The sequence below is a fragment of the Schistocerca nitens genome, chromosome 3 (genome assembly GCF_023898315.1).
Source record: "Schistocerca nitens isolate TAMUIC-IGC-003100 chromosome 3, iqSchNite1.1, whole genome shotgun sequence".
Lineage (NCBI taxonomy): Eukaryota > Metazoa > Arthropoda > Insecta > Orthoptera > Acrididae > Schistocerca > Schistocerca nitens.
The window spans coordinates 746,518,182-746,542,009 of NC_064616.1; the positions used below are offsets into that span (position 1 = coordinate 746,518,182).

At 37.3% G+C, this 23,828-nt stretch overlaps 1 protein-coding gene across 1 annotated transcript in view; it reads right to left on the bottom strand.

Annotated features, from left to right (window-relative positions):
* The window catches only part of LOC126248733 (uncharacterized), a 172,966-nt gene that overhangs the window by 12,562 nt on the left and 136,576 nt on the right, over positions 1-23,828 (bottom strand). The window contains exons 13-18 of the mRNA XM_049950052.1: positions 22,250-22,428; positions 14,397-14,536; positions 11,254-11,490; positions 10,914-11,064; positions 6,710-6,856; positions 6,372-6,532 (exon numbers count right to left, since the gene is read on the bottom strand). Of these exons, the coding sequence (XP_049806009.1) occupies positions 6,372-6,532; positions 6,710-6,856; positions 10,914-11,064; positions 11,254-11,490; positions 14,397-14,536; positions 22,250-22,428 (1,015 nt within the window). The remainder of the gene's footprint in view (positions 1-6,371; positions 6,533-6,709; positions 6,857-10,913; positions 11,065-11,253; positions 11,491-14,396; positions 14,537-22,249; positions 22,429-23,828) is intronic.

Below are 23,828 nucleotides of genomic sequence, written 5' to 3' on the forward strand. Positions count from 1 at the left end.
TGAAAAAACGAATCTGAATTCTTGAAGGGGATCTCTTATTTACTGGGCATGAAAAGGAAGCAGGATTATAGATAATGTTTCTTTAAACTCTCTGGAAGAATATATCATCTCTGAAGAAATGAAATGAATTGTTTCAGATTATGTAAGTGACAATTGACTAGATGCTATGTAACAAAATTATGTTATTTGCTGATAACATTGTGAAACTATGAGTAGTAAGTTAAGAATAACTTAGCCTATTAAGATGTTTTAAATGTGCAGAATGTTCAACCAGTTAGTTAATAGTAGAGACAGCTGCTGATAGAAATAAACAACAAAGAGAAAAAATAGAGTTTAAGGTAGAATTGCTGCTATGCAGCAAAATCAATGTATAAGCATACATTTCAGCATTGATATATTTGTTGTAAACTACTTGTAGAAATAATTTTTAATAGTGCCTATAAAACCAGTCAGATGACAATGAAAGTGGATATTATAACTAATAATAAGACAAAGGGGAAATACCAGTAAGTCATATGTAAGGTTACAACCAAGCAACTTGATTAATGCAAGAACTGGCACAATTATGGGTATCTTGATGCATTATAGGGAGAACTTTGTGTACAGAGCAGCTTAAAATGCAACTGCTCATTATTGATATAGTAAGAGGAAAAAGGATCCCCTACTATCTAAATATATTAGTGAGACACATGATATGTGAGAGATTGGAGGCATAATCTAGTACCGAGCGAGTTGGCGCAGTGGTTAGACACTGGACTCGCATTCGGGAGGACGACGGTTCAATCCCGCGTCCCGCCATCCTGATTTAGGTTTTCCGTGATTTCCCTAAATCGCTCCAGGCAAATGCCGGGATGGTTCCTTTCAAAGGGCACGGCCGACTTCCTTCCCCATCCTTCCCTAATCCGATGAGACCGATGACCTCGCTGTCTGGTCTCCTTCCCCAAACCAACCAACCAACCATAATCTAGTTTGCATTTTAGCCATTCCCTGGTTCAGTGACAGGGAAGATTAGAAGGTTCCTGTTGACATATTACACCAAATCAATCACTCCTCCACCTAAAATATGCCAATCCATCAAGCCTGGGAAAGTTAATGTTCTATGTGTGTGTGTGGACAATATTTTGCTCGGCAGACTGTGTGCACAATGGAATAAGGCTGGTCTGGATATGAGAGGTGTTGGGAGCTAGAGTATCCAGAGAAATAGTCAGTAGCTTAACATGCTGTGGAAAACGGACATAAAATTGCATGTAATCCCACCTCTATCATAATAAATGTTAATGGTTTCTGGGATAACATAATTAAAAAAGCTATAGAGATCAAAAATCTAATAACACTGTCAGTAGCGATGGGCGTTTGTTACTTATTACAGCATGGAACCTACCCATTGCAAATTTAAAGCAAGCATGGCAGACAGTGTGAAAACATTGTCTTATACAGCAATGGACAGAGCACCAGTGATGTCATAGCCAGTACTATGGCTGTTTAAGGATGAGGCCTGAAACCATCTGAAAGTCTGTTGCCACTTGACAATGACTGAGGAGCACGCAACTGAAAACACATGTATGTGGTGTGATCCATAAGCAATAGGAATTTTTTAATTTCATGAGCTTTGTAAACCTGATTTTCAAAATTCTTTTGTCTTGTTGTTACTCATGTCCGTTAGGTATATTTGTATTTTTAGCTGTTTTGAATAATTAGATTATTGTTGTTTTTGTGTTCTTGGTGAATTTTTACTTTAAAGAAGATGGATCAGAGAATTTGCATTAAATTTTGCTTGAGAAATGGAATAAAGTGCAGCACCACATTCAAAATGTTGACTGTGACTTTTTGCGAATCTGCTATGAGGAAGACAAAACTTTCTAAGTGATATAAACATTTCAAAGAGGGTCAAGATGATGTTGAAGACTGCGACCACCCTGTATGCCCCAGCACATCAGTTACTGATGAAAATGTGAGAGAAGTAAAGAAAATGGTTCTGTAAAATCGCCGAATCAACATCAGAGAGGTTGCTGATGATATCAGCATATCCTTTGGCTCATGCTGAGCATTTTTTGTTGTTGATGTTTTTGGCATGAAATGTATAGCAGCAAAGTTTGTTCTGAAACTGTTGAATTTCAACCAAAAACAAGATCACATAGACATCACTCTGGAATTGCTGAATGATGTCGACAATGATTCAAAACTTCCAAAGGAGGTTATAACAGGTGATGAAATGTTGATATACAGGTATGACATCGAAACCAAGGCCCAGTCATCCCAATGGAAACTGCATGAAGAGCCAAGACCGAAAAAAAATTTGATAAGTCCAATCACATGTGAAGGTTCTTCTCACTGTTTCCTTCGATTACAGTGGTATAGAGCATGATGAGTTCCTGTCTTATGGTCATACAGTCAACAAAGAATACTACCTGGAAGTTGTGCACTGTTCACTTGAAGCAGTCCAAAGAAAACAACCAGAATTGTGGCAAAGCTAATCATGGAAATTGTATCATGATAATGCTCCTACTAACATCTCAATGCTTGTTCATGATTTTCTGGCAAAAAAACAAAACTGTTATGTTGTCTGTGTTTACTGGACATGGCCCTTGTGACTGCTTTCTATTCCTGTAGCTGAAGAGAACCATGAAAGGATGTCATTTGCCATCACTGATGAGATAAAAACTGAATCACTGTAAGAGCTGAACATCATCATGAAAAGTGAGTTCCAGAAGTGTTTCCAAGATTGGAAAAAGCACTGGCACAAGTGTATTATATATTATATCTGAGGGGGATTACTTTGAAGGGAACAAAGTTGATGTTGATGAATCAATAAAGATTCTTTAAAAAAAATCCCCTTACTTGTTAATTACACCTCATATGTATAAGAACTTGACCTCGCAGGAAACCAGAGAAAATTTTGTTCAGCCCTATCACCATGAGACAACGCGTTCCCTAATAGAGCATGTTTTTCATCTTCTTGTGACGTCTGTTGATGTTCACAGTCCCGATCCTCAGACCCTTACCTCACTGAAAATAACTTTTGAAACATGAATTGCACACTTTTGTTTTGGATATCACAGACATCATCATTAACATTATTACACATCACTAGATGCTCTGTTGTACTGCTTGAGCTAATATATTAATATTATTTTGCTACACCAAGTTGTGACACCTCCATTTGTACATTACAGACATGCTGTAAGTGAGTATGTTACCAGAAAACTATGAAATCTGAGCTTTTAAGGAATGGTTGGTTGGTTGGTTTGGAGAAGGAGACCAGACAGCGTGGTCATCGGTCTCATCGGATTAGGGAAGGATGGGGAAGGAAGTCGGCCGTGCCCTTTCAGAGGAACCATCCCGGCATTTGCCTGGAGTGATTTAGGGAAATCACGGAAAACCTAAATCAGGATGGCCGGACGCGGGATTGAACCATCGTCCTCCCGAATGCGAGTCCAGTGCCTGACCACTGCGCCACCTCGCTCGGTTTTTAAGGAATGCCTAGGCAATATATAGAATACAAAAAAAATCATTAGGCAGGGTATTAAATGTATATTTTTCAACACTTTGCCTAGGCATCTAATAAAATGCCAGTTATGTTTAAGGCAAAGTATGAAAGAAATACAATTTAAATGTTTTGACAGTTTCTACAGACATCATTGTTGTTAACAGTTTTAGTCCACTTTGGATGGAGTTCAGTTGTGTCAGAGTGCCAAAGTGCCACTTTCCCATGTAATGACTATGAAAGTGTTGTGGTTGATGATTGTGTAAATGCAATGAAACAAAGATTTTATAGAGAGTTACAGATTATGAGGAGCAATTCTTGAAGAAATGGTGTTTTTCTGATGATCACCATAAGGAAATAATAAGAGACATGAAAACGGCAGAGACAGTGAAAAAGAAGCAACTTCATTATTATTGGTTAATGAGGTAGTAAAATGTAATGAATACACAGAGAACACAGGAACTGATGCAAGCACTGAATGAAATATGTGATGCAACCAAATTTTATATACCAGATGGTGAGTTGTTTAACATACTTTATGAGACCCAGTCTTCTTTTGGCCATGGTGGGCAAGACAGGATGATAAAGGAATTGTCTACTAGATATATTAATATTGCTCATCATGATATAAACCTTTTCATACAAATCTGTGAACCCTGCCCACAGAAACAAAAGAGCTGTAGAAAAGACATAGTAGTAAAACCACTGATTTCTTCTGAATTTAATTCTCGATATCAGGTTGACCTAACTGATTTTCAAAACCATCCAGATGGTGACTCATTCAAGTATATAAGGATCACATGATTAAGTTTGTTGTACATAATGTCCTTAGAACAAAGACAGCCAAGGAAGTAGAATACCACTCAATTGATATATTCACTAATTCTGAGAGCTCCACCAATCTCCCAGTCAGACAGGAGAGAGTTTGTCAGTAAGAGTACTGGTCTCAACCGAAAATCTTATGTGGGGAATCTTGTCATAGCCAAAGTCAAGGAAATGCTGTCCACCCCCGGGAGCTGAGTGGTCAGCGGCACAGAATGTTAATCCTAAGGGTCCGGGTTCGATTCCTGGCTGGGTCGGAGATTTTCTCCGCTCAGGGACTGGGTGTTGTTTTGCCCTAATCATCATCATTTCATCCCCATTGACGCGCAAGTCGCTGATGTGGCGTTAAATGAAAAGACTTGCACCCAGCGAACGGTCTACCTGACGGGAGGCCCTAGTCACATGACATTTTTTCAAAGAAATGCTGAAAGAATAAACCAAAATTTGGACAACATCTTGACAACACAGATGCAGATCAAGCAAAATAATAATTGGAGCATAGGTTTATGGTTCACCCAGTTAATGAGACACTGACCATATCATTCCAGTATCAAGAAGTCTCCATATGAGGCTCTGCTAGGATGCAAAATAAAGGTTGGACTAAACATGTCAGCTCTGCCACAACAGGTTTAAAATGGTGTTACAAAAGAAGAAGAATTGGAAGAGATCATCGATTCATTAGAAAAAGCCGGTGAATGTGAAGATGTCTGTAAAAATTCAGGACAAGTCCACCGTGAGTTTATTACACCTATGGCTTCAACATCAACTCAGGCATCTAAAATACAAGATTTCATTTGTTGTGTCTGTTCAGAACTGACACAGGAAGCGTGCCAATGTCCACTCTGTGAATGCTACATGAACGTTGTCTCCAGGAATTCAACTCAAATGGGAGGAGAAGGTTTGGTATGCATATTAGATTCCCCCTTTGCAAAAATAACAAAAAAGTCATTATTGGTCAGACAGACTCGTAAAAAAAAATCTAGTCTCAGGCACAGAAAATGAAAATTCTCTTTGAAAAAATGTTCGCATTAGCTGAAAAAGGATCTACAGTTAGAGTTCCAGTTCCTGAAATTGATAAAGGTTATGGAAATGCTTGCAACATTTTGGCTGTCATGGTTTTTGTGAAAAATGATGGTTTTTATAAATTAGGTACCGAAGAAGGAATTCTAAAGCAGTTGTACATGAGGTCACAGTTCACGGCATGCAAGAAATATCTTCTAAAGTCTGAAGATGTTACGTTGGACAAAGAAGTATCTCTTAGGTCAGCTGCAACAAGGCAATCTACTGGGAATGGACAAGAATTGAAGTGAATGTGCAAAAATAAATGTCAGAACCTCAAGTGTTTGTTTTTAAACAGAAAAGTTATTTGCAATTCAAATTGTCATTTCAGTATTGCTGCTTGTTACAATAAATGAAGCATAACAGAAGTACAGCTTTGAAGTACATAAAACGTCAAAGTTTTGATTCAGTTATTGCATATTATGCATTTGTAATAATTGTTAAAATGTTTTTTTCAGTTGTTTATTACATATAGGTAATTGTTAAAAACTATTAAAACACACGTACTCCAGGATAAGCCAGTTTTCAGACACACAGAATTGTGATAATTTTCATGTTCTAATTTAGCTTCCATTAAATATAAAAATTTCTAGTTTGAAAATATTATTTCATTGTAACTTTATGCTTTGCCTGTGTCTGTTTTCATTTTATAAAATTCCTAGACTTTTGTACATTTGCTACGAAAGGTATTAAATTAAACATCTTGCCAAAAAATTCTAGGTATTCTATAAGTTGCGTAGGCATTCTGTACAGTGCCTTGATTGGACACTGCCAGTAATATGTACATTAAGTCCAGAAATGTGTTTTCATCTTTTATTTTATTTTATTTTTGTATAGCAAGTTTTACATAATTCCATCCAAGTTCAATTGCATTGAAGATGGGGGGAGGAGGGGATAAGGGGTGACATGCATGCATGAGTGAGTGTGAGTACGCAACTGGAGGTAAATTTTTGCAGTTCTCCTCACTTCCTAATTCATAATTAGTTTGCTGCCCCAATATACTTACCTGTAACATACTGCAGAGAAGCTGGCCACAGCAATGAGAGCAAGCATGAAGATAATGACTGCAGACATTAGCCCATAGTACTCCCGGTTGGTGAGACAAATATTTGCAGTCAGTGGCTCAACTGTTTCCTCTTGAAGGATATCATGTCGTGATTCAAATACCTGTCAAGTATTCACATGAAAGTAAATATATAATATAAGTTATATAATGATGAGTGATGGGTGCAGCAGGAAAATTTTGCTCTGTAGCTATATTTAAAGCAGATCTTAATGGCTATTCTTTTTCTACAGGAACATAAAAAACAATTTAATGATGTGAAAAAACCGTTATTAGCTTACCTCGATCATCTCTCTAACTTGTTCCTCTTCTTCTGTTCCATTTTTGTATTGATCATTTTCTTCCACTTCTCCTGTTTCATTTGTTACATCCCTTTTCCGTCTACCAAATGATGGTTCACTTCTGCCAGAATGGCCAGTGCAGTAAGCCTGAAATATAACTTATGCTATATGTAATGTAACACTATTAAAGCAAAAAGAAACCATACCTGAATCAAAATTTCTCAACACAATTTCATTATTTAAACTTTGTGTATTTGCACATGATTATCATTTTATTTCTTATGGATGTGTGCAACAGCTTTGAAATACTTTACTATGGAGCAGTTATTGAACATTAACATTTGAGACAGATAAAGGTGCCATTATTTTGTAAGTATGTATTGGTAGCCAAGAATTTCTAGTACTTAGCTAATGATTTGGAATTTATGTTATTACCATGATATCCATAAAATATTTACACACATGCTCTTGCAATATAATGCCTGGTGTCTCATATTTTGCTCAGAACTATAATGTGAACAGAACATACAGGATTACATTATCTAATAATACTGACTGAAGTTACAGATCTGTAAGCCGATCAGTTTCACACATTTCTCTTTTCAAAGACACATTTTATTTTTTGGCCTGAAGTGTGTTCCCAAATCATACACTATTTTTTTTACAGATATTTCATAAAATAAATCAGTTGCAACCCTAACGGTTTTGCAGATAACTCTAATGTCTTCAGATGGTTACAGTTACAACTTCGTAAATCATATACTTACATTACAGTAGGACCTTATAAATTGCCCCTGCTGATATAAATAATGGCACTTTTGTTTCTTGATATGTTGTTAGATAATACATCCTGGATTAGGTATTGAAGATGGTGGTGCAGTGGTTAGATACTGAACTTGCATACAGGACACCATGTCAAACCCATGTTTGATCATCCAGAGTTAGATCTTCAATAGTTTCACTAAATTTCTTAACACACATGCTAGGACGATTCCTTTGAAAAGTACAAGACTAATTTCTTTCCCCATTCCTGTCCAGTCTGAGCTTGTGTTCCATCTTTAATGACCTCTTCAGGACATTGAACCCTAATCTTCCTTCCTTGCATGAGCTTTATTGCATCGTATTATTTGAAATATCAACACCATGAAGATTTACAGTAGTATTTTTGGCATGTTGGAAGCTGTGCTGCTGTAGTGTTAAAGTTTCCTATCTACTCCAGTCATAGTAGTATGAACATTGATGAAGAGATGAGTTTTTTAATGCCTTAGAGAGAGACATTAAAATTGCAGTACTACAGGGAAAGATACACACATCTATTGCATGCCCATAATGGATTGGGAGGATGAATGTGTTAGCAACTGCAGTGCTTTTAACTTTTCTGTTAGTAGCTATATGAAGACTACCATCAGTATTTGGCCATGTTTCCTGTAAAGAAGACAATCTACTTGTCACTTCATATTTCACCAAATGATATGCAGCAGTGGTAAGACACTAAGCTTATATTCCTGAGGACAGCTGTTTGAATTCCCACATTACCATCCATGTTTAAGTTTTCCATTGGTTCCCTAAATCGCTTAGGTGAAAGCTGAGGTGGTTTGTTCCAAGGAAAACAATTCATTTACTTTCACATTCTTTCTCAGTCTGAGCTGCTGCTGCTTTTCTAATGGCCTCATTGGAAGGATATTAAACCCTAATCTTCCTTTCTTCTTTATTTTTACTTCAAAATTCAAAACTGAAAGAGCAAGCTGGAAAGGAGGTTCCATACCACCAAAACTATTTTCAGCACTCCTACAGTAAGAAGTTCGTAAAATAAATTTCTACAATACATACGCCTGTTGGTAAATTATTGCATCAAGAAATAAGTTTTTTAGGTGTTCTAATTGATAAAAGAAGAAGAAGAAGAAGAAAAAGAAGAACCATTTATTGATGCTATTAATATGAACCATCTTCAGTTTGGTGATGACATTGTACTGTTTTGCCATAAGTACGGGTGATCTTCAACAATGAATGGAAGAACTTAACACTTAGAGTTTGAAAGCTGACCTCAAAATCATCTAAACTAAGATGAAAATAATGTACAGTGAATACACTGAAAAGGAAATTTTACAAAAGAAGATATTACTTGTGCCAAGACTGTATATTTACAGAACATAATGCTTATGTAAACCATCATTGGCTAAATTTGGCTGTATAGCCATTTTCAAGTGGGCCAACAGCAAAATAAATCAGTCAAACATACAATCGATTTTCACGATTATGGTTGCTAGGAATTTATTTTGTTGCGATGATGCATCTATCACTATGTATGCAGCAGTCAGTGTGTTGAAAGAAGTGTTCCATACACATCCTTGCATTTGGATGTAATACTGCACTCACCCCTGCAGTGAGTTATGAATTAGTTTAAACACCTTCAGATCATCTTGTAAAGCTGGACAACATTGTAGAACCTGCTGCTCCAACTCTTCAACCAAATCAATGGAAGTACTGTACAATTAACTTTTGAGATGACTCCAGACAGGAAAATTCAGATACCTAAAGCCAAATGATCTTGGAGATCAAGGAACAGGTCGTACTTGGATCACATATTGTGGACCATATCGGTGCATTATATGTCATATTACATGGGCAGAAAAATATGCCATTGTTGCATTGTGCATATGCTGTATTCCCTAACACATCAAGTTTTCTTGGAAGAATGTGAAGTCCAGTGAGATGGTTACCTAGTACCCCAACCACATATTCAGTGAGAAGCACTGCCAATATGTCAACTCATCAACAGTAAATGGGTTTATGTCATGTTTAAACCCAATCACATGGAGACGTTATTGAAAAAAATTGCATTTAAAATACATTTGTGCTATCCAAGATAATATTTCATACTGAAATCAGTAGTGTCTCATAACTACACATCATAAATATCTCACAAACATTTCAGTAGTGAACCCACATTTACTACTGTGTGTGTGCTTTCGAGTATTGTATACTTACACTTGGGTCAGTTTTTGCTACTCGAATCAATTGTGATAAACCCTGTATACAGTCTTGATGAAATTAATGTAGCCTTTCAAGAAAGAGACCAATGACCTCGCAGTTTGGTCCCTTCCCACCCTCTTTTAAACCAACCAACCAACCTTTCAAGAAATTTCATATTTCTGGGGAGCCAAATATGATAACGTAAAGTGTAAGTTAACAGGCAATAGAATCTGTTGTTGAGATTTTGTATTTAGGACAGTAAAAGGCAACAACCGGATAGACAGAAAAAGAAAATAAACAGAGGAATAAAGTGTCTTGAAGTGCTTTAGGTGCACTGAACAAGTTTGCAAAACTGAGCATCCAGTGTATCTGAAAAAGAAAATGTGTTATTGCCAGTTTTAACTTACGGCAGTTTTAGATATACTTTTAACATGAAAAATTCTCATCCTTAGAGTTTCTGAATGAGAAATGTAGAGATACATGTTGTTAATTACTGGGAGTAACAGGAAAACAGGAAACAGGCTGAAGTGGAGGATGTAACTATCTCCAAATGGAATGAAGGTGGGCAGGATGTGTAACTAGGTTAATGCATGGTACATGGACCAAGGAAGTTCTTTGTTGGATTTCAAGAGATACAAAAATATTAAGATGATGAGCTAACAGAAGACGACACGAGAAAACATATAGGAATAACAATGATGTATCTAGATAACAACCGTAATGCATGTAAAAGTCTAAAGTATGCCTTTTTCCAGCAGTGGCTGTTGAATGGCTGCTGCTGCTGCTGCAGATTATGATCATGATCATGAGGACATTTCAGGTGTTTCTAGTGGTGCTGCTGATATTCGGTCACAAATTTCCAACATTCCAAGATGGATCCACATACAAGTGAGGACAACATGCAAGTTAGTAACATGCCATTTTCTTGGATGACTCATGCCTGATCTTATAAAATCACAGAGGTTACATATGTATGCAGATGAAACAGTACCATTTGTTATCAATAACCATAATTTTTGAGAAGCACACATTATTTAATGTGCAATTGAAAACCAAGTGCCCCCCCCCCCCCCCCACACACACACACCTATTTTTACTTTGCCTTTAACAGAATTTAATAAACAGAGTGTCAACACATGATAATGTCCTCTTATCTATACAAGCCATACAAATTTCTCAAATTTTTAATCATAAAATTGCAACAAAAGGAAAATAATTTGTTTGTACATACTGGCTGACATCCATCACGACATGTTCTAACTGTTGCTTCAAACACTAAAAAGTTTGATTCAGGTATTTTGAAAGCATTAAATCGTGCCTCAAGCCCATCACCTGATCTGGATCTATCAAGACCTGGGAAAACATAATTGTCAACTGGACACCTGAAAAGGAAAGCATATTTCAAGATTTAATTATGAACAACAAAAGGAGCCATGCATAACATTCATCCCCTTCACAGAATATGTAGAACCATGGGCATTTATATTTGGTACTAATTTTGTTAGAACAGTGGTTGTGAATTTGACACAAAAATATTTGTTTTGTTCTAGCTAAATTATTCATCTACTCACCCATATCTGTCAATAAGTTGCACAGATCGTCCAGAGTATGGATCTCTTGCTATCACATTTGTAGCAAAAATATCAGTAACATAATTGTAACCATCTTGTGCCTCGAGACGAAATGTCAAAGGATCACCGACAGCAATTGTTGTTGTTGGACGTCCTTGGTACAAAATCAGCAACCTCACCCTTGAACTCAGTGAATTTTCAGCAGGCAAATATTCAATTGGAATTGGGCTTCCAGACCTGAAATATTCATTTCCATTTCACCAATTGTGGATGCTGCTGCATAGAAAGAAAGTATCTATGACTACAAAAAGTCATGTTATTAAAAATGGTTTCTTCAGTTATGGAAATGTTATGTTGTTTGTACTTTGTTTTATTTTGTTATTTATTTGCATAATGCAGGTTGTGGCAGGAGCTGGAAAAGTGTTTCATAATCAGTGTAAACAAAAATCATTTATTAAAAGAAGGAATAATACTTGTATAATTATATTATAACAGCTGTTGTCCTTGGAGTCTGAGATCAGAAAATGACATTAATTGTGTTTGTATAATATTCAAGACTTAAATAACAGAGTTTTTGTAATGATAATCAAAAGAAACACACTTGGTATGCTAACAAATTTAAAAACTGAAGCTGATTACATTCTTGTGGAATTCTTGAGTTACTTCCTCCAGAGATATATGAAAGCATTATGAACTTGGCAAACACAGGCCAAAAGTAAACATAGGCCAAGTTAGACCCATCATGATGTAAGGGAGATGAGGTGGGAGAAGTAACAAAATGATAACAGTGATAATAATAATCATACACTGAAGGAATGAATATGTGCTATGAGAAGTTTGCTAAGGAGAGAAGAGAGATGAAAAATTTAGAGAAAAGAAAGTAAGTTGTTGTTGAGCATTGCGGAGATCCTAATAACATTTTGCATTTCACAGTAAATGTTATGATGTACAATATTTCAGTTGAAAAGGTTGGAGAGACAACTGGTGCTTTGAACTTCACCACCAATGAAGATCCTCCAGGCTGCTGACCAATGAAGACCACCAGGATGGTGTTATAAGTGATAGCCACGTGGACACCAGTCTTTTAGTTCAAGATTGCTGCTAGTTGAGATTACTTCTGTGTTGCTATTTACTGCTGAATGTTACACCAAGTTGTTGATAGTTATCTCTACTGGCAAACATTCAGTTTACGTAGACACAGACCAAGTTGTTAATATCTACCTCTACTGGCAAATATTCAGTGTACTTAGATGCTCACCCACATCAGGACATTGTTTATAGCTAGCCATGGCTGCCACATATAGTCAACAGTGTAGCAGTTCTTTCACACAAGCTGAGTAAATCATATTTATTTAAAGTGCACTTGTGTCAACTAATGTTTTGCTTTCTTGTCCAGATACTTACAGCGACAGATTGCTTTGGCCAACTTTCCACCCATTTATCATTAGCAGTGAGGTCATAATATTTGGGTTCTCAGAACATAACAGTTACACATCATGACAGACTCTAGCCATTTACAGGTTTGTAATTGACTACATATTTCCCACCGAGACTACCATTATGGAATAGAAGCAATTTTTCAAGAAAAATGACTTCAATCTACATTTGAAAACAGTTCTTCCATGGGAAGATTGCTGAAGAGTTTTGTAGTCATATATTTTCCTCCATTCTGTGCCAGATTCACCAGAGGAAAGTACAGGTCATTTTCCTGCTATTATTGTATTTATTTATATCTCTGTTATTCCCAAACTGCAATTGATTGCCGATAACAAATTTCACCAGTGAATAAATGTAACTGTTGTTAATTGCTTGAACAGATGCCTATACGTGTTTCAGCACACGTTTAAAATTACCTTCTTTTGTACATTTTACCCAAGTGAGGAGCCACCCCAGAACATTATCCTGTAGGACACAAGTGAATGAAAATATGCAAAAGATGTTAACTTACTGATTTTAGGCCCCAAATTGGCAATTACTGTCTTGATAAAAGTATCTTAAGTTAATGCTGTCATAGTTCTTCTAAATAGTTTTTCCAGTTTAAGTTTTCATCAATATGGACTCTTAAGTTTTTACTTTATTTATTATTTTTGTTGGTACATTACATTAATAAGAGGTTGAGATACTTTTGAGAGTGTAATACTGGATGGATGGTGTTTTACAAAGTTTTTGCAAAACCCAACTAATAACATAAAAAATTTCCTATTTTCTGTGTTGATGTTTCTTTGCTTTGTTTAACTATAATGCTTGTATCATCTACAAAAAGACTAGTAATTCTGCCTCCTGATTCAAATAAAGTGATAGATCATTAACATAAAGCAAGACCAGTAATATACGTATTACTCGAACATATTAGTGTAATTTTCTGGAACTTGTTTATTCTAATAGGTATGTGCTGAGCCATTTATTATATAAAAACAAAATACTTCTTCTAGAATATCATAATTGACTCAGTCAAATGCCTTTAATGTTACAAAAGATGCCAGTTGCTGACATATATAATTTAAAGTTACATTATCTGCTCAGTGAATGCGGAAATAGCTGCTTCCACAGAGTAGCCCTTTTTAAATCCAAACTGTGATTGATGGAGTACTGCATTACTATGCAGGTGGGTGACAAGCCTTGAGAACATTATCTCTAAAAATTTTTTAAAAACTGGATAGAAGGTATTAAAGTTTGAGGTTACACTTTACATCTAGTGAGGCTTAAAAAAGGCCTGTTAAAAATACCATGAATTAATAATGTATTACACATGTAACGGAGAACATTACATACTGATATTACATGGCCACAAATTTTAGGGTCTCATTGGAGGTATCGTAATAGACAGTCAATGTCCCTTATTCTTCTAAAGTTAATTAACACAGTTTATGACTAACTCTTTGGGGTGCAAAAATAAGAACTAGTAAGTAAGGAGGCAATACAGAATTCTAGTGGAAACTGGAGATGGTCCATATGGTGGTTCAAAATATTGTTTAAAATTTTACGGTTGAATACATCAACCCCGGACACAAATAACGCAAAAAAAAAAACAAGAAAATTTTTCAAAATCACACTTAACTATAAAGATAACAAACAAACAATTAATGTAGCTCCACATAACTCAAATACTGCAGATAGTAAATTCAAAATTAAATCATAATTACCCAGCTCCAATGTATCCAGATGTAACCACAGCTTCTCCAGGTCCACGGAACAAACAAGTTAGATTATACCTTTTGTCTCGTCCAGTTTGTACATAATCACTGAATTGTACAACCACAATGTTTGTCATGGTGTCACCATACTGAAAATAAACATTCCTGGACTTACATTCAAAATAATTTCGTTTTGGTATATGTGATGTTATTTTACAATGGAGTTACATTTTGTGCAAATCACTATGAGGGAAGCAGCTAGTTAACATTACAGTAAAGTGGATATAGCACAAGTTTTTGACTCATGAAAGTAAGCCTGAAAATGTGGCCTCCTAAATTGCTGACAACAAAAATGTGTAACACTACAACTTGATGAAAAGTCAACACTGGTGGTCACAGTGAAATAAAAGTAAAAATTTGATGATCTAGCACCAGTAGAAGAGTGAGCATGGGAGCTTTCCCCAATGGACTTATGCCTGTCATTTTCCTCACTTACAATTGAGTTTATACGAGGGCTGCCCAGAAAGTAATGCACAGCATTTTTATCTACGCACCCTATTTTTTCCACGTAAACTTCATCCTGTTCTATGGTCTTCCTCCAGCATGAAACAAGGGTGTGTATGCCCTGTCAGTACCAATGTTTGTCCTGGTGGCAGAGCCAGTGCTCACTGTGTGAATCACCTCCTCATTGTCCTCAAAATGTCTTCCATGAATGGCATCCTTTGATAGCTCAGACAGGTGAAAGTCCAAGGGGGCTAGGTCAGGGCTGTAGGGTGGATGGAGCAACACTGTCCAACCCTCTTTTGGGATGTGTTCAGCAGCCTCAGACTTGTGTGGGGCCAAGCTTTATTGTGTTGCACCAAAACATCTCTTGGGTTGTTGCAGTGCGAAAGTTGCCGGAAACGCATCTTGAGTTTTGTTACTGTGTTGTCATATGCTTCTGAATTAATGGTACTGCCTCTTGGTATCATATTAATAAGAATCACATCTTCACAGTCCCAGAACATGATGATCATGACCTTACCAGTGGAAGCAGTCGCTTTGAATTTTTTCTTCTGTGGGGAGTGGGAATGGCGCCATTCCATCAACTCTTGTTTTGTTTTGGGCTCAAAATGGTGAACCCAGGTTTTATCACCTGTCTCAATCTGGGACAAGAAGGCCTCCCCCTCAGCTTCAAAATGTTGCAACAAATCATGACAAATGTTTTTTCTGTGTGATTTGTGATCCACCATTAGACCTGCGGGACCCATCTTGCACACACTTTTGAATATCCAAGAGTGCAGATAATTGCATCCACATTTCTTTTGCTGATTGACAGATGCAGCGCCAAATGCTGAGTTGTAATGCTGTAATGCATCTGTCCTTGTGAATGACAATGCAAGCTCACTGCAACATGTCAGGTGTGACAGCTGCGGATGGTCTCCCCAACCACTGCAAATCATAGAGCTCTGCTGGACTGCCTTCTGATGCCTCACCCTCTGTGCCCAGCAACTAACTGTACTTCTGTCGACAGCAGATGGTCCATAGATTTTGCACAAGTGTTTGTGAATATTTCACACAGTTTATTTCTCTGCAATGAGAAATACAATGACGGCATGTTGATTGTAATGTACATCACCTACAGATGCCACTTTGAAACTGTCCTGCAGCTACGCTATCTGTTGGAAGTGATGGAAACTTGGCATGCTCACTCAGGAGACGCCAGATAATACATACATAAAGTTTCACATTCATAACATTGTTTTCAGCAGAGAAAAAAAATGTATTGCATTACTTTATGGGCATATATTCAATCCTGACTATGTCCTGACAAGTGTTTACTCTTGACTGTCTGCATGATTTAACTAGTTCCAATCACCACTCAATAAATTTATAACCACACTACTTCACATAATTTATATATGTGCTGAGAAGAAAATACTAGTACAAACCTGCAGTCTTTTTAAGTCTACCTTAGATTTTTGCAGGGTTTTTCTCAGATATGATTTCATCATAAATGTGCCCTCTGTAAAAAAGCCTGAAGCTATAGTTAAAGGTTTATGACGAGTCCTTAATGCAGCGTTCAAACATCAGTGATATTTACATCAATGTTTACAGCATGTATGGTTTGAGAGCTGTTGAAACAGCATTATCTGCATATTCGAGTTCCATTACTTCTACACTATCCAGACACCCCCCAAAACATACGTTTTTCATATTAGGTGCAGTGTACTGCCACCTACTGCCAGGTACTCCATATCAGCGACCTCAGTAGTCATTAGACATCGTGAGAGAGCAGAATGGGGCACTCCATGGGACTCATGGGCTTCGAACATGGTCAGGTGATTGGGTGTCACTTGTGTCATATGTCTGTATGCGAGATTTTCACGCTCCTAAACTTCCCTAGATCCACTGTTTCCGATGTGATAGTGAAGTGGAAACATGAAGGGACACATACAGCTCAAAAGTGTACAGGCCGACCTTGTCTGTTGACTGACAGAGACCACCGACAGTTGAAGAGGGTCATAATGCGTAATAGGCAGACATCTACCCAGACCATCACACAGAAATTCCAAATTGCATCAGGATCCACTGCAAGTACTATGAGAGTTAGGTGGGGGGCGAGAAAACTTGGATTTCATAGTCAAGCGGCTGCTCATAATTCACACATCACACCAGTAAATGCCAAACAACACCTCACTTGGTGTAAGGAGCATAAGCATTGGACAATTGAACACTGGAAAAATGTTGTGTGGAATGATGAATCATGGTACACAATGTGGCAATCCGATAGCAGGGGGTGAATATGGTGAATGTGCGGTGAACATCATCTGCCAGCATGTGTAGTGCCAACAGCAAAATTCGGAGGTGGTGGTGTTATAGTATGGTTGTGGTTTTCATGAAGGGGGCTTGCGTCTCTTGCTGCCATTCCCCAAGAAACCTTCCAGCACCTGATTGATCATATGCCTGTAGAGTGGAAGCTGTCATCAAGGCTAAGGGTGGGCCAACACCATATTGAATTCCAGCATTACCAATGGAGGGCACCACAAACTTGTAAGTCATTTTCAGCCAGGTGTCCAGATACTTTTGATCACATAGTGTATGACTTAATCTAGTTTCCATAGAGAAATTCAGTCATATTGCAAACAAAACCTTCATCAATGTAATATCCAAGATCAACATCCAAATTATCTAATAACATTCCATGTAGCATGGCTAATAAACATAATATTAAGACAGCTAGTGTATGCAAATAATTATGGTCCTGTCTATGTAAGATCAGAATTAAGACAATGACAATATTTAATTCAGACATGTTGTGTAAGTACAGAATGTTTCCAGTCACCCCATACTTGACAGATCATGATCTCAACTGGATCAACAGAATGTGGTGCACACTAGTAGTGAGCAAGAACTGTCCATGCAGTAGATCTTTGGACTGAATCAAAAGTCTTCTCCCAGCTACATAAGTCTAAAAAGAGAGGCTGTTCATTGCATTTTTCTTAGAGTTGGTGTTAGCAAATCATAGTGGAATTTGGGGAGAAAATCATAATTACAACTTTTGAGCAAAACAGAAAGAAAACAGTGGATGAATATGTTTGATGGACTGAGGAACTTAAATGGGGAAATGTCACAGTAGTGAGTGGAACTTATATTTACAGAGATACACTGGACTTGAAAATTAGAAAAATGATACACATGACAACAGGTTAGTGTTTAATATGAAGGACAAACTGAAGACCATGCACTCCTCCAGATAGATAAATATGTTTATTTACACTATGAATGCAAACTGCAGAGCACCACATGTACAAGACATTTGTGTATTAATGGTGTGGCAACCAATACTTATTCCTTGGCACCTGACTGAAGTTACTTCTAATTTTGTCGATGACCCTCCATCCAACGCAACACATTGCACCCTCACGATTAAAAGGTCTTCAGTCGAGTCACAAATTTTCATTGATACCCCCATAAAATAGTACTTTAATAAATAACCAGTTGCATAGTACTGAGCCAAACGCTTTTTGGAAGACAAGAAGTACTGCATCCATCTGATTGCCTTAATGTATGGCTTTCAAGATATCATGTGAAAAAGTGTGTGCTGGGTTTCCCATTATCAGTGTTCACAGAATCCATATGGGTTGGAATGAAGGAAGTTTTCTATTTGAGATACCTCATTATGTTCGAGCTCAGAATATATTCTAAGGTTGTTCAACAGATGTGTATCAAAGATAGTAGAGGGTAGTTTTGTGGATCACTTTTGCTACCCTTTTTGTAGACAAATGTGATCTGTGGGCACAGCTTATTGGGCTCATCTTATTGTTTAAGTGAATTACAGTATATTATGATTAAAAAAGGAGATAACGTAGCCACAAATTATGTATGGAATCTGACAGAGATTCCATTGGGCCCTGGAGTTTTGTTCAATTTTAGCTCTTTCTCAATGCTGCCGACACTAATATCTACATCAAAGAATTAAACTGGGGCAGTACACCTGGAAATTCCTTTGACAGAAGAATTACACACTTCCTCTTTTGCTTTTGCTTTCCTAACCTCAGTTCCAGTTCTTGTGTTGTTCATCACTCTCTGGACACTAACTTTGGTGCTGCTCACAGCCTTTACAGTTGGCCAGAATTTCTTTGGGTTTTATAATGTATGTTTCAATAAAATTCTGCTACGGTAATCACTGAAGGCTTCACACATTTCCAACCAGACATGTTTCATTTAGCATACCTATTCACTTGGTTTTATTTTTGTTTATTTATTGATTTCAGTCCATCTGATTAAGACCATCAGGCTCTTTCTTACATCAGACCAGAGTTTCACACATATAATACCTTTCTTGCATCATAGTTACCTAAGTATCAACAACTTTAATATGACAAATATTATTAAAATGATCTGAGTTTCTGTAGTGACAATGTGGGTAAATAATACTGACTGTGAACTAATAAAGCTAATACTGGCAAGTATCTCTACAGCTGCTGCTACTGTCAAAATGATAATGATGATAATAGTAACAATAATAATAATAATAATAATAATAATAATAATAATAAGAGTGTGTACAGGGGGGATGGTAATCATTATTGTTGCTTCAGTAGCTAAGTCATTAACCGTCTTCTGAAGCTGGTTCTATTATTTATTTCTCTAATATAATGTGGGAGGTTATTCCAGAGTTGTGTTGCTGCTACTGAGAAGGACTGTGAGAAAGTGGCTGAATGACGGAGTGGGACAGACAGGTTTTTGCTCTGGTGGGAATGGGTGTTTCTGCTACGTTGTTCAGACAAGAGTGTAATGGTGAGGGAGAGATATGAGGGACAGTGTATGTTGATAAGGCAGTAGAGAAGACAGAGGGTATGGAAATCTCTGCGCTTGTCTGAACACAGCCAGTATAGCTGCACATATGATGGTGAAAGATGATAAAAGAGTCAAACATCACAGATGTAATGAACACAGGCATTCATAACTGGTTCCAGATGCCGTGAGCTTTCCTGAGAAAGACCAGACAGGCTAACAGTCCTGTAATCAATATGTAGAAGTATAAGTGTCTGCACAAGTTTCTTTTTCATTTTAAGACGGAAAGGCTTTTTAAATTTTGGCAGAACATGAAGGAATGCTGATGCCTTCTTACACATTGCAGTTATGTGCTGAATCAAATTTTGATTCTCATCTGATATTACTCCTAGACTCTTTGCTGAGGGGGAGAAGCTGATATTTGTTCCATTTAGTATTACAGGTAGTAGGGATCCCTGATGTTTCAGCCTAATGAGCCTAGAATGACCAATAAGTACCATCTGGATTTTGGATGGGTTGAGTTTTTAAACCTTTATCTTGCACCAATTTTTATAGCACACACAGGTCAGTATTGAGATTCTCAATAGCACTTCAAGTTTATAGGTTTTGAACTTAGATACAATTGAAGGTCATCAGTGCACATGTGGTATTTGTAGTAGGACAAAGCTGATGACACATCATTGATATACAGTGGAAAAAGTATAGGACTTAGTTCTGAAGCCTGGGTGATGTCCGTTACTGCCTGCCTCCATTGTGAGTTAATGGTGCTGGACATGACACATTACTGGTGAGACGTCAGGTATGTGCAAAACCATTGCACTGCACTTCACAAGAAATTCAGGATGCTAATTTTGGCAAGTAAAATTTTGAAGCTGACAGTGTCAAAGACTTTTCTGAAGTCTAAGAAGCACATGACAGTTGCCTCTTGTGTATCCATGGCAAGCTTCAGATCATCTGTTACCTTCATTAAGGCAGATGTTGTGCTGTGATGTTTATAGACATCTGGTCGGTATTCATCTAGTACATTGTTTGTACTTAGGTAGGTTGCTGGACAGTGCAGAAAGAGGGCAGATAGGTTGGTAGTCAGAGGGTGCTGTGGCAACATCCTTTTTAAGTAGTGGCTTATGTAGCGCCTGCTTCCAAGCTTCAGGGAAAACACTTGCCATTTTTTTGAAGATATGTGTTATAATGGGCAGTAGTGGTTCAATAATAAGCTCAATGATTTTGCCTGTGACAGCAGATATCTCTCCCAATGGGCTTTTGTACAACATGATGGAATTGTATCTAGTATGGTCTGTATTACAGGCTAAATCCTTTGCTTAAAAGTTTCAGCAAGTGGAACCAGTATGGAACACTATCTCTTGCAAGGTGACAGCTAACACCTACATTATTTTCTCTATTACCAATTGCTGGTCTGAGCTGCAGCTAGAGGAGGGCATATGATATGTTAGAACAGTTGTCCAAGATCATCTGTGCATTGGTGTATGATACTGTGATTGTAATAGTACATTATACACACCCTGTGTATGTGAATAAAACTGTGTATGTGAATAAAACTTCATTCATGTGAGACAATTGCTACAAGATACTCATTTTGCACTAGTGTATACTATCCAGGAAGACATCCAAGGTCTTACATACAAATTGCTCTGGATATGAATTTTGAGGGTGTTTGTGATTTATTTACCTAAGTGGTTTGTTGACTGCTGCTTCAGAATCAATTAAATATATCACAAACAGTTGTACAGATGTAATTTTGCATAATCCATGAATAGACGGAAACACATATTTTGATGTTATTTCTGTTTAAGGAAAAGTATGTTGTAATTAATGTAGATTGTCATAGGAAGTCTGAAAAGACAGTATCATATGCAGGATGTTGGTGCAATACAGAAATACAAATAAGCCTTGCAGGATAAAAATGTTATTTTTTGGATTGACTTGATAGGAAGAAAAAATATCCAAAGATCTGGTGAGACAAAGTTGCAACAAGGATAAATAGAATATGTCAGTTTTATTTAGACAGGCAAATTGTAGTTATTGCTCACAAACAAACCACAGAAACATTCAAATTATAGTTCAACAGTTCATGTAAGTAAGATAATAAAGATTGATTAATGATATATAGCATAAAAAATTAACCAATAAGAAAATAAGGATTACAAATTAATTAGTGTTGCATCTGTATGGTGATTTAATAACAGCAGACTTGACATGAAATATAACACAGATCCAGAATGAGACCTTCAGTGGCAGCCAGTTGTCTATTCAAATGATTTCTTAGTTAAAAAATAAAACTACCAATTGGAAGCTGTCTACTGTCACAGTTGGAAAATTTTAAAAGAAGCTGAAGTTAACAAATGTGCATTAACTTTAACTCAAGATGCCATTCTGTGAAACAGAAGCACACAATGCCTTAGATATGAAATAGATTTCTCATGGAAATTTATTATCAAACATGAATGTTACATACTGATCAAAAAAATCTAAATTTAAAACTGAAACCACAATGTAAACGACACGGTGAAATAGTTTTACTATTTTTATGAAAAAATGAAAATGATATTTTCTCATCAACAAACCCTTTGTGTTCCACATTCTGGGTAGCCCTGTGCACCACTTATTCTCAAAACATTCAGTGTTCCTCCATTCCCCCGGAAGAAACAGCGATCATAGAAACCATATGTATAGATGCGGCCAAAGAATCCCTCAGGTGTTCTAAGAGTAAATTCCATTCCATCTTCACTACATTGCTGGCTGACTGTGTATGAACAAAATAACAAAATGAATATTTTATTCATTATTTCAATAACAATACAATGTATTTAAAAACAATTTCAAAATTGGAAAAATTCTTAAATTACTTTTTCAAGATAGGTACTGATCTGGATATCTGAAAAATGATCCCTTATGTATAAGTATATATAAAAAACTGACCTTGACCTTTCTGTCACATTTTTTACATGTTTATTAATGTTTCTAATGCCTATAATCATGAATCCAGTAGCACTTTAGAGAAGTAAAAGTCCTTGAACTATGACCTAGATGTCTGCATGCTATAGGATGTGATAATGTGGAAAAACAAAAAGATATGCACCATGGTGGAATGATCTGAATGGGATGGAAATCAATTGGAGTGATGTGCAGACAAAAAAATGAATACAATTTCAGAAAAGATGGATAATTTACTAAAGAGAAGGAGCTTCGCAAATTGAGTGAGTCAGTAATGTGTTGGTCCATCTCTGGCCATTACGTGAGCAGTTATTCAGCTTAGCATTGATAGAGTTGTTGAATGTCCTCCTGAGGTACATTGTGCCAGATTCTGTCCAAATTGTGTGTTCATTCATGAAAATCCTGAGATGGTTGGTGAGCTCAGCCCATAGTGCTCCAGGACTGATGACCGTAGCAGTCTGGCCCTTTAATCCCACAAACCAACCAACCATAGTGCTCCACATGATCTCAATTGGGGAGAGATCCAGTGACATTGCTGACTGAGGTAGGGTTTGGCAAGCACGAAGACAAGCAGTAGATGCTTTAGCCTATGCAGGTGGACTTTATCTTGCTGAAATGTAAGCCCAGGATGGCTTGCCATAAAGGGCAACAAAATGGGGAGTGGAATACTGGTGACATACAGGTGTACTGTAAGGGTGCTGTGGATGACAACCAAAGGGGTCCTCCTATGAAAAGAAATGGCACACCAGATCATCACCCTTGATTGTCAGGCCATATAGCAGACAACATTCAGGATGGCATCCCGCCACTGTCCAGGGTCTTTACAGACACATCTCTGGCCTGGAATCTCTTGAGTAGAACTGTCTTGAGTGTTGAATCCTGCTTCGAATTGAGCCCTGATGCCCAGCAAAGACGTGTTGGGAGATGTCCCAGACACAAGTGGGATACCAACCTGGCTAATGCCTGCCATAATGCTAGAAAACCTGGATTGGTGGTTTGGCATGCCTTTTCTTGGTTGGCCACTTTGGCTGTCATCCGCACCACCCTTACAGCACAGTGGTACTTCAACGTTACTCTATACCCCATTATGTTGCCCTTCATGGTAAGCCACCCGGGGCTTACATTGCATCAAGAATGCCCTTCTGTCCACAGTGAGAGTTTCTATTGCTTGTCTTCATGCTTGCCAAACCCTACCTCAGTCAGCAAAGT